At 35.4% G+C, this 12,249-nt stretch overlaps 1 protein-coding gene across 1 annotated transcript in view; it reads left to right on the forward strand.

Annotated features, from left to right (window-relative positions):
- EIF3E (eukaryotic translation initiation factor 3 subunit E) overlaps positions 1-11,837 on the forward strand; it is a 48,293-nt gene extending 36,456 nt beyond the window's left edge. Inside the window, exons 11-13 of the mRNA XM_055546425.1 lie at positions 10,116-10,218; positions 10,500-10,634; positions 11,660-11,837. Coding sequence (XP_055402400.1) covers positions 10,116-10,218; positions 10,500-10,634; positions 11,660-11,698 — 277 coding nt within the window. The 3' untranslated portion in view covers positions 11,699-11,837. The remainder of the gene's footprint in view (positions 1-10,115; positions 10,219-10,499; positions 10,635-11,659) is intronic.
- Positions 11,838-12,249: the final 412 nt, after the last annotated feature.

A 12,249-nucleotide genomic window follows, 5' to 3' on the forward strand; every position in this document is an offset into this window, starting at 1 on the left:
ATGACTGGTCTTAATGCCTTTCCAGAAAGAAGAAAAGTATCTCATTTTGTGCTAAGAGTTATGAGTATGTTTTACTAATGAAATTGAATAGAGGATAAAATAATTATTTTTTTTATGCCTTAAAGTAGCACTTAGGATTCTCTTTTTTTCCCCTTTGCCCCAAAGGAATGAAGGCTTCCCAGGTGGCAAAGTATTAAAGAATCCGCTTGCCAATGCAGGAGACACAGGGTCGGGAAGATCTCTGGGTCAGGAAGATCCCCTTAAGTAGGAAATAGCAACACACTCCCAATATTCTTGCTTGAAAACTTCCTTGGGCAGAGGAGCCTACTGGGCTAGTCCATGGGGTCACAATGTCTGAGCATGCACACACATGCCAAAGGAATGATTTACATATTTAGTCAGTTATTACTAAGCTTTTCCTTTATGGTACTGACTGTATTTTATTTAAAAGTTCTTTCTCATAATAGGTTTATATGCTATTTACCTAATTTCTTCTAGGACCTCTGTGACTTTATTTCTTCTGTTTGAATCCATCGAGGATTTATTTGGAAATAGAAAGTAGCTCCTCTCCCTGTCCCCAAAATAGCCCACATGATTTATTGAAAAACTGTTTTCTCCCACTTACTTGAAATGCCATCCATATTGTATTTGAAATTATTACTTGTTTCTGGGACTTTTTCTCAACTCTTTAATCTTTTATAAATTGTGTGTTAGTGTCTGAACTTAACATCAAGTAAGTGCTGAGTTAATTTAGCACCTTGTTTCAAATAAGGTAGATTTGTAGTATGTTTAGTATTCAATATTTGTTTTCTCTGGAATTGATACTGGCCACTTTCCCGCCATTTGCTTTGTTGTTTTCCTTAATGACTTTTTCATTAATTCCGCTTCAGACTCTTTGCCAGTTTATAAACCTCTTTTCAAAATTGATTTTTCTATCAGTTTTATCTTCCTCAAAAAATCTGGACTTGGACATAATATTATGCATTCCTTTATTATCTTACTTGGTAAAGCATATTCTTCAGTGGCTTTATAAGGTAGGGTGCTTTGAAGGTAAATTTTTTTCACATCTGAAATTCTGTATTTTACTTTCATACTTGAGTGATGGTATTGCTAGGCATGGTACTCTCATTTGAAAACTACTCCAGAATTTTGTTGTAGAAGTCAGAAGACTTTTTTTTTTTTTTTTTAATTCCTCATCTTTTATACCAGAGAAGGCAATGGCAACCCACTCCAGTACTCTTGGCTGGAAAATCCCATGGACGGAGGAGCCTGGTGGTCTGCCGTCTATGGGGTTGCACAGGGTCAGACACGACTGAAGCGCCTTAGCAGCAACAACGTCTTTTGTACAGGTGTTTTGTTTTCCTCTCTAGCAATGGGGAGGAGGGAGGTTTTTTGGTGCCCGTTGTCTGAAATTTTACAGTGACAATGCCCTTGTATAGGTCTGTTTTAATTTTTCATGTTTATTGTTGCTGTTAGTCACGAAGTTGTGTCCGACTCTTTGCAACCCTATGGACTGCAGCATGCCAGACTTCCCTCTCTTCCACTATCTCTTGGAGTTTGCTCAAGTTCATGTCCATTGAGTCAGTGATGCTTTCTAACCATCTTATCCTCTGCCACCCTCTTCACCTTTTTGCCTTCAATCTTTCCCAACATCAGGGTCTTTTCTAATGAGTTGGCTCTTGGCATCAGGTGGACAAAGTGTTGGAGCTTCAGCATCAGTCCTTCCAGTGAATATTCAGGTTGACTTCCTCTAGGATTGACTGGTTTTATTTCCTTTTAAGGAGATCAGTTCTTCATATTGGACTCTTTAAATTTAGAAGTTCATGGCCTCCAGGTCTGGGAATTTTTCTTGAATTACAATTATTTCTTTAACAGTTTCTTCTTTATGTTCACTGTTTATTCTTTCTGGAACTTCTGTTATTCAGGTATTAGACCTCCTGGATCAGACTTCCAATTTTCTTATCATTTCTCTATTTTCCATCATATTATCTTTGTTTTCTACAATCTGGGAGATTTTCTCCCAGAGAAATCTTCTGTGGTTTAAAAATAGTCTCTGATGTTATTTTTCAGTTTCCGAAAGAAAGACCTCTGTCACTCTTCTTTTTCTGAATATTTTGTATAGCATTCTGTTCTTATTTTATGAATGCAGTTCCACAGTTTTTAATTTTACTAAGGATATTAATGATACTTTTTGTTCTGCTACTGCTGCTAAGTCACTTCAGTCGTGTCTGACTCTGTGCGACCCCATAGACTGCAGCACACCAGGCTCCCCGCGTCCCTGGGATTCTCCAGGCAAGAACACTGGAGTGAGTTGCCAAATTGAGATGTAATTAACATATAGCAGAACATTAGTTTTAGGTGTACAACATAATGATTTGATATTTGTATATATTGTGAAATGGTCACCTTAATAGGTGTACTTGACGTTCATTGCCACACATAGTTGCAGTTTTTTTCTCTTGTGATGAGATTTACTCTTAATTGTAGTCCCCATGCTATACATTATACTCCATGGCTTTATTTATTCTATAACTGGAAGTTTGTACCTTTTGACCCTTCATCCAGTCCCACCCACCCCATCTCTTCTTTGTATCCGTGAGCATTTTTTGTTTTGTTTTAGAGTCCACATATAAGTGAGATCATGTGGTATTTGTTTGTTTGTTTGTTTGTTTGTTTTTGGTCTGGCTTAATTCACTTGGCATACTGCCCTCAACATGCAGATAGTACAATTTCATTTTTTTAATGGTTAAATAACTCTGTGTGTGTGTAATCACATTTTCTTTATTCATTCATCCACTGATGGCCATTTAGGTTGCTTGGTATTATAAGTAATGCTGCAGTAAACATGGGTTTACCTATATTTTTTCAAGTTAGAATTTTCATTTCCTTCAGATAAATTTAAGTGGAATAGCTGGGTCATACTGGGTTCTATTTTTAGCTGGGTTCTATTTTTAATTGTTTGAAGAATCCACTTAGTGTCTTCCATAGTGATTGTACCAATTTACTTAACTACCAGCAATGCATCAAGAGTTTCCCTTTCTCCACATTCTTGCTAATACTTCTTACCTTTTTAATGATAACCATTCTAACAGGTATGAGATGATATCATTGTTTTGATTTGTGTATGTTTCTCTGATGATTAGTGATGTCAAGCATGTTTTCATGTACCTCTTAGCCCTATGTATGTCTTCCTTGGAAAAACATTTATTCAGGTCCTCTGCCCATTTTTAAATCAAATTGTTTGGTGGGTTTTTTTTTTTTTTTTTTAAATACTGAGTTGATATGTGTTCTTTCTGTATTTTGGATATTAACCCCTTATATATGTGGTTTGCAATATTTTCTCCCACTTGGTAGGTTACTTTTCATCTTGTTGATAGTTTCCCTTACTGTGCAGGGGCTTTTTAGTTTGATGTTTATTTTTGCTTTTGTTACCTTTGTGTTTGAATTTATTTTGGTATCAGATGTAAAAAATCCTCACAACGACGTATGTCAAGAATTTACTGCTTGTGTGTGTGTCTGTTTTTTAAAGTTTTATATTTCCAGGTTTTAAAGTTCAAGTCTTTAATTCGTTTTGAGTTAATTTTTGTATCTGGAGTGAGGACTGGTCCAGTTTCATTTGTTTGCATGTAATTGTCCAGTTTTCCCAGCACCATTTGTTGGAAAGTGACTGTTCTTTTTCCATTGTATATTCTTGCCTCCTTTGTCATAAATTAATTTACCATATATGCTTCAGTTTGAGCTCTCTATTCTGTTCCATTAATCTGTGTGTCTATTTTTATGCCAGTAGCATACTGTTTTGATTACTATAGCTTTGTCATATAGTTTGAAATCAAGGAATGTGAAGCCTCCAGCTTTGTTCTTTTTTGTCAAGATTTGGGAAAGGATGTTTGGGGTTTTGGGCTTCCCTGGTGGCTTAGATGGTAAAGAATCCGCCTGCAGTGTGGGAGACCTGGGTTCGATCCCTGTGTTGGGAAGGTCTTCTGGAGGAGGGCATAGCAACCCACTCCAGTATTCTTGCCTGGAAAATTCCATGGACAGAGGAGCCTGGTGGGCTGCAGTCCATGTGTTTGCAAAGAGTCAGACATGACTGAATGACTAAGCATGCACTTGGGGTTTTACGTGTTACTTACTTAACATATTCAAGGACTTCCCTGGCAGTCCAGGGGTTAAAACTTCACCTTTCAGTGCAGGGAGTGCAAGTTTGATCCCTAGTTGGGGAGCTAAAATCCCATATCCCTTGGGGCCAAAAAACCAAAACATAAAAAAGGAAGCAATATTGTAACAAATTCAAAACTTTAAAAAATGATCCACATTAAAAAAAATTTCAGTATCTTGTGTCACTTGAGCAGGAGAGCTTTTCAACTAAAAGGTGTGAATAAGGGATTTACACAAAATATTTAATGTATCTATTTTATTGAAGTTTTATAATGTGTTAATTTCTGCTGTACAGTAAAGTGATTAATTTATATATGGACTTCCCTGATAGCTCAGTTGGTAAAGAATCCATCTCCGATGCAGGAGACCTGGGTTCAATTCCTGGGTGGGTAAGATCCCCTGGAGAAGGGAATGGCAACCCACTCCAATATTATTTTATTGAAGTATAGTTGATTTATAATGTGTTAATTTCTATACAGCAAAGTGATTCATTTATATATATATAAAATTATAACAAATTCAACAAATATATATATATATATTCCTTTTCATATTCCTTTCCTTTATGGGTTATTATGGGATATTGAATATAGTTCCCTGTGCTGTTTTTTTCATAGGACCTTGTTGGTTATCCATTCTCTAGTTAATAGTTAGCATCTGCTAATCCTGTATTCCCAATCCATCCCTCCCCCAGCCCTCCTCCTTTTTGGCAGCCACAAGTCTGTTCTCTGTGACTTTAAGTCTGTTTCATAGATAAGTTCATTTGTGTCATATTTTAGATTCCACATGTAAGTTAAATCATACGGTATTTATGTTTCTCTTTCTGACTTAATTCACTTAGTATATCTCTAGGTCAATCCATGTTGCAGCAGATGGCTTTATTTCACAATCTTCTTTATGGCTGAGCAGTATTCTCTTGTGTATATATACCACATCTTTATCTGTTCATCTGTCATTGGACATTTAGGTTGTTTCCATGTCTTGGCTGTTGTGAATAGTGCTGCTGTGAACATAGGGGTGCGTGCATCTCTTTGAATTATTTGTCTGGCTATATCTCCAGGAGTGGGATTGCTGGGTCATATGGCAACTCTAGTTTTTTGAGCAACTTCTATACTGTTTTCTACAGTGGTCACACCAGTTTACATTCCCATCAACAGCATAGGAGGGTTCCTTTTCTCCACACCATCTCCATTATTTGTTTGTAGACTTTTAATGGTGGCCATTCTGACTGGTGGTCATTGTAATTTTAACTTGCATTTCTCTAATAATTAGCAATTATTTGCTATCTGTATGTGTTCGGAGAAATGTCTGTTTAGGTTTTCTGCCCATTTTTTGGATTAGGTTTTTTGTTGTTCTTATTTAGTTGTATGAGCTGTTTGTATATTTTGGAAATTAAGTCTTTGTCAGTCACATCATATGCAAGTATTTTTCATAGTCAATAGATTGGCTTTCTGTTTAGTTTTTTTTACTATGCAAAAGCTTGTGTTTGATTACATTCCATTTGTTTACTTTAATATTTATTGCCTTGGGAGACTGACCTAAGAAAACAGTATGGTTTATGTTAGGAAATGTTTCACCTGTGTTCTCAGAGTTTTAAATCGTGTCATGTCTTAAATATAAGTTTTTAAACCTAAAATGTCTTCTTTAAGCTGCCTGCAGACAAGGTTGCGATTTTAATGTTATCTGAATAATCTGGAAGTTATTTTTGAGTTTGAAACTTAGATTGAATTAGGATTTTTTTCCCCCAGAAATTCTGCCTTTTGATATATTTTGTCTTTTAATTGATAAACTGAATTCTTTTAAGTAACACAAAATAAGCATGGTGTAGGATAGCTAAAGGCAAATTTTTGTTTCTTCAAGCTTTAATAAGATTTTTTTTTTTAATCTTTTACTTTTTTTTTTTTTTTTTTTTCATAAAATCAGCAAAATGTAAGAGAATTGTGGACTTAGAGAACTTCCCTCTGTCATTTAATGTCTTTTACTGTGTATATTTTCCTGTTACTTAAAATGGATTATTGCCACATTCTCTTATTCTTAAAGTATTTGGTAGCCTAGATAATCTGAGAAGGTATCAATAATTTACTAATACTTTTCAGACCTTATTTCAGATTTTTCTTTGACTTGATTTAATAAGTAGAGGTTCAGCAAGCACATTGCAAAACAGTAAATCCTCAAAATGGTGTCATGAGTCAGAGCAGGCACACGTTTGTGGGTCTTAAACATGTTACCAGATTGCTCCAGCCATGATGGAGTACAAGATTTAAAATATGTATGTAAAGAAAGAAGAAGAATAGAAAATTCTAAGTAGAGTTATACAGAATAAAATTGTCTTTCTTTTGTTTTATAACTTGACATTAAACATTTCCATACATAAATTATCCCCAAACCTCCAAACTAGAACTGGTTAAACCCTTTTACACTCACATAGCTTCTTCCTCCTTTTCCTTCTTACACTTAAAATAGTTTATATATTTGGAGGATTAGGTGCTTGTCCCCTACTCCCCAACCCTAGCTTTAAACTTTTATAAAAGTGGAAGACAGACTGTATGTTGTCACAAGCATCTAACACAATTCATATTTTGTTGAATAAGTGACAGGAAAGGAAAAGAATTGGTTTGGTTTGGATGGGCTGTGGTATTCATGAGGAAGAAGGCTGAAAAGTTCAATTGTAGCTAAATTGTAGAGAACCATGAAACTTGGAAGTTTGAATTTTATTGTTTTGGTAGAAGGGCTCATATTTTTGAAAGGAATTTAGGAATAAGCTGGTAGTTGGGCTTTAGGACTAAGCTGGCAACTATAAGGTGAGACTCAAGAGGCAGATTAGTTAGAATATTATGAAACAGTCACAAAGCCAGCACTGGGGTAGTAACTAGGGTAGGAATCAGACAGTAAGTTTTTATTAATTGCCTCCTCTCTACTGGGCATTGTGCTAATTGCTGGATATATAGAAATGAACGGGGAAGCTGTGGTGCATGCTCTTGGGTTACATGGACAGTCTATCATTAAACAAGATACTCAGTTACACAACTGCAGCTCTATGAAAGTGAAAGTGTTAGTTGCTCAATTGTGTACAACTCTTTGCGAACCCGTGGACTGTAGCCTGCCGGCCTCCTCTGACCATGGGATTCTCCAGGCAAGAATACTGAAGTATGTAGCCATTCCCTTCTTCAAGGGATCTTCCCCACCCAGGGATCAAACCCAGGTCTCCTGCATTGCACATGGATTCCTCACCATCTAAGTTACCAGAGACAATGAATGCTCTGCAAAAAACAGAGAATGGTGAAAACATCAAACAGATACATAATGGTTGGGAGAAGTGTCTTGGAAGGCCAATGAGGGTACTGTTTTCTCTGATACCCATATAACACATCGCTAAGTGAAGAAAAAGGGATATTAGCCTTTGAAACAAAAGGCACAGCATTTGCAAAGACCCTGAGGTGGTTTAAAACATGTCATAGTTAATGAACAGTGAGGTTTAGTCTGGTTGGTGGGAGAGGAGAGTCTTTCAAGGTGAAAGTAGTTTGGTAGGGAACTTCGATTAGAGTCAGTGGTTAAAGAGATAATTGGTAGGACTTCTCAATGGCTCAGATGGTAAAGAATCTGCCTGCAATGCAGGAGACCTGGGTTTGGTCCCTGGATCAGGAAGATCTCCTTGAGAAGGGAATGGCTACCCACTCCTGCCGGGCTACGGTCCATGGAGTCGAAAAGAATCAGACACAACTGAGTGACTAAGCACAGCAGACATTATGCAACTATAAGGCTTTGGTTATCTGCTTGAGTTCTTAGTCACTTTATAGTATCCAATAAAGTAACCCTGAATGTTTCATTATAATTTTAATTATGTAAACAGCCTCCATAAAGAGCTTTTATTTATAGTTTTAAAAATCTTTTAAAAACTGACTATATCCAGTTAGTAGCTACTAGGAATAACATATCTGTTTTTTAAAAACAGTATATGGAGATCTTGAAGATTGGAGTTTTAATATATTTAGTACAGATTGTTTCATTTGTGCTTTTCAGAGTAAAATGGTCTTGGCTTCACTTTAAAGAGTTGTATTTTGGGGGAATGGAGGAGACATACAAAAGAGAAATTGTTACAGGAGTTGATAAAATAATGTTTTGGAAAATATGTTCTTTACCTTTAGAGTAGCAGCTTCAGCTAAAAGTATTAGGCAATTGCTTACTTTAGCAGTGCAGAAGAAAATGAAATGTACACATTTCTAAAATAAGTCAAGTACCAGTAGGAAAAACACGGAGTTTATTGAGAAGCCATAGGAAACACCAGCTTCAGGAATTTTTCCTAGTCAAAAAAATGCCTTGTTGTTTCAGTAAAATGACATACTTCCCTATTTTTAGTAACATAAATAGGGTTTGCTTAGAGAACAATGATAAAGAGAATAAAATGAAACCTGATCATGAAATTGAAGTAGTAGTCATGGAGTAATTGTTCTTTGTTTGCTGAGAATGCGTACTTAAGGCAAAATTGATCATAAAAAGAGAACAGAATTTGACATGTAAATCCAAGGAGTTTTATGGTCGAGTTGGCTCATACTCATCGTCATGATGTTTTTTAACTTCAAGCTTATTTTAGGGATAAATTTTAAATGATTGCCTTCATTGATTTAGCAGTAACTTTAATGATAGCCTAACTTTTTACATTTGGAACGAAATTCTTCTCTTTGTCAGTAAACATGGAATAGAGATAGCTCAGATTATATTATTTCCATTAAGGTATTTTTGTTAACTTGATTGATTACTTTTGGATTAAGACTTCTGCAATTACATAGCTATATGATTTCCAGTGTATTACAAATTTATACTTTAAAATTGGGAGTGCTGTTAGATTAGGAATTTTGATATTCTAGTTTTTTTCATCAAAGTAGTGATAATATTAGAAGACCTGGCAAGTGTATAATATCTTCATTGAAGACAAGTGAAAGAGGAGAGTTAATATTTGTGTATAAACACCTATATTTGGGGCTTCCCTGGTGGCTCAGAGGTTAAAGTGTCTGCCTGGAATCGGGAAGATCCCCTGGAGAAGGAAATGGTAACCCACTCCAGTACTCTTGCCTGGAGAATCCCATGGAGGGAGGAGCCTGGTAGGTTACAGTCCATGGGGTCGCAAAGAGTCAGGCACGACTGAGCAACTTCACTTCACTTCACCTGTATATGCATATATGTATACCATCCTTTTAAATATTATACATGCATACATAGATACTCTTTCATTGTTTGACTGACTGACTGACCTGCTACGAAGGCTTGTGTTTGTGTTAATCCTGATAAATTAAGGCCTGCAGTGGCCTCTTTTTCAAGAGGCCTCTGATCATTAATTAGAAAGTGCAAATTGGTTGATGACATCAAAGACTTTAAATCAGGGTCTTGGTGTCTGTCATCTTTCTCCTTCCCTTTCTCCTCTGTTTGTGTTTTCTCTGTATGTATGTATGTCTCTTTTTCCTTAAACTCAGTGGCCATTTAGGTATCTACAGTGTACAGTTCAAGGGAATGTCCTTAGTGCAGAAGAAAATGAAATTTAGCAGCCCTGAATTTTAGTTATGGGCTGCATTTTATTATTCTTAATTACTGATGCTCCTTGTAATGGGTTTAATGTCTATAATCATTACACATCGTACAACATTTTTCTCCCTTAGATCATTAGTAGTGGAGCACTACTAAGTAAGATACTTTTATGGAAGCTAGAAGGATTTGTATAAATACAGAATATGGGGCCCTCCCGTCAAGAACCTTAAATCTGTTAGGTGAAATGAGCTAGATTGTGAACAGCTCAAGAAAATAGCACAAACATGAACAATGCAATTTTAAGAGTCACAATATTTAAGAGAAGATGACCCATAAGTACTTAAAAGTTTCCATATAGAGTATAGGTTAGAAACTGTGTATATAAAGCTAAGTTTTTAACTCAGTTAATGTCATTTTATTTCTTTTTTCTTTTTCATTAGCATGTTGGCAGATAAACTGAACATGACTCCAGAAGAAGCTGAAAGGTGGATTGTAAATTTGATTAGAAATGCAAGGCTGGATGCCAAGATTGATTCTAAATTAGTGAGTGTTGTCTATGCTATGTACTAGATATCAGTTGCCAATTATTTTATACTTTGGGGGGGAGTTTTTGTTAGGACATTTATTCTAGAATTTTTGTTTTAATATATAATAGTTTTTTTGAAGGCAGCAGCATTCTCTTGTTTTTCTGTTGTTGGATGAATTTGTCATCTGTACTGTGCATACAAATATTTGCAACATACATGGAGGTTGTGATGTCATACTTATGACTTAAGAAACTCGGTTGTTAACATTATAGGACCAATTTTTCTGTCTCATTTTAGGGTCATGTGGTTATGGGTAACAATGCAGTCTCACCCTATCAGCAAGTGATTGAAAAGACCAAAAGCCTTTCATTTAGAAGCCAGATGTTGGCCATGAATATTGAGAAGAAACTTAATCAGAATAGTAGGTCAGAGGTAAGAACCACACATCTTCTGTTGTCTCAAATTTGGCAGTAAATAATATAATTGTTACATGGGCATCATTTGAGAACAAATTAATTTTGGTTGTGTCTGATTTTGTATTTGGGGGTAATTTTATTTAAGAATCACTAAACTGAAAAGATCTTTCTTAGATGTTTTATGCGTTAGTTAGGAAACAAAAAAATAAAATTATGTGTTCCTAGTTTTATTACAATTGGGTGTTTTTTTCTCTTACCCTTCCTGTGTGCCTTCATTATGTCATTTCCTTAGTGTTTTCAACACATCATTTTGATACTGGCAGTGATAAGTTACATGTGTTATCTCTCTCTCAAGTGCTTGAAATTTGTGTTCCTTTAAAGAACTACTTCTGCAAAAATGTTGATCTTATTATGTTAGTGTTGATTTTACAAAATTTGATTTTATCTGATACTCATATTTAAGTGTCAGAAAAATAGATTTCCACTTTGGGTAGAAATCCTGCCTATTAGATATTAAAGGAATTTGTATAGCCTTGAAATTTTGGGATTCCAAACTACCCCTAGTACTTTTCAGGCATTATGATTACTTATAGCTGGAGGGTAGAAAGTTTTTAGAAAACAGTCGAGCTGCATTCAAGGATCTCATCTGATTGAAGTTTTAGTAACAGATTTGTGTCCTTAGCATAGTCCTTCAGTTTTAAACATTATTGTCCTTGCCTGTTCCATCCAAGTGTAGAATTAACTGAGCCTGAAAAATAACTATCGTGTAGTTATTTCTGTATGCTTAAGGGTTAAGTTGTATTGTTTTGGGTATAATATTGTCATTGTTATACTTTATAATTGGTCAAAAACTATATCAGATGGTATTTTGTTGTGTTGTTCTGAAACACCTCACATTTAGTAATTGCAGAAGTTGTTAAAGTTGTAGAGAATAGATTGGCAGAAGTGTGGCTAAAAAAATGCTAGTGTCACTTTTTTTTGAAGTTGGCTTTTCTGAAATTATTTCTTTTCACCCTGTTGATTTCTCTCTGTGTATTTTAGGCTCCTAACTGGGCAGCTCAGGACTCTGGCTTCTACTGAAGAACTATACAGAAAAATTGAAAAACCTTTAAAAGAAAGGCGAAATAATAAAACCATTATATGAAGGTGAAACCTTTTAGAAACAATGTATTTAGTATAAATTTTGGAGAATTTGAATAAAATTGACCGTTTCATTTTATTTCTTTGTGTATGTAAGTGTGTGATTTTTTTTTTTTTTTAACTTTTCATTTTGGAATAATTATATCAATAGTTTTCCAATAAGTTGCAAAAATAGCAGAGAGAGGCCTTATGCAACCTAAATATAGTTTTTCCCAATTTTTTCCTTGTATGTTACTATAATCCCAATATCAAAACTGGGGTATTGACATTGGTACAGTGGTATGAATAACTCTATGCCATTTTATCACTTTTGGTGTTACCATCTCTACAGTCAAGAATTAGAGCTTTCATTATCATCAGGAAGGTCTCCTCGTGCTACCCCTTTGGAGTCATGCCTACTCCAATAGCTGTAACACCGGACAGCCACTAATCTGTTCTCTTTATCTGTAATTTTGTTATATGAAAGTGTTAGTCACTCAGTCGTGTCTGAC

This window comes from Bubalus kerabau, chromosome 14 (genome assembly GCF_029407905.1).
Source record: "Bubalus kerabau isolate K-KA32 ecotype Philippines breed swamp buffalo chromosome 14, PCC_UOA_SB_1v2, whole genome shotgun sequence".
Lineage (NCBI taxonomy): Eukaryota > Metazoa > Chordata > Mammalia > Artiodactyla > Bovidae > Bubalus > Bubalus kerabau.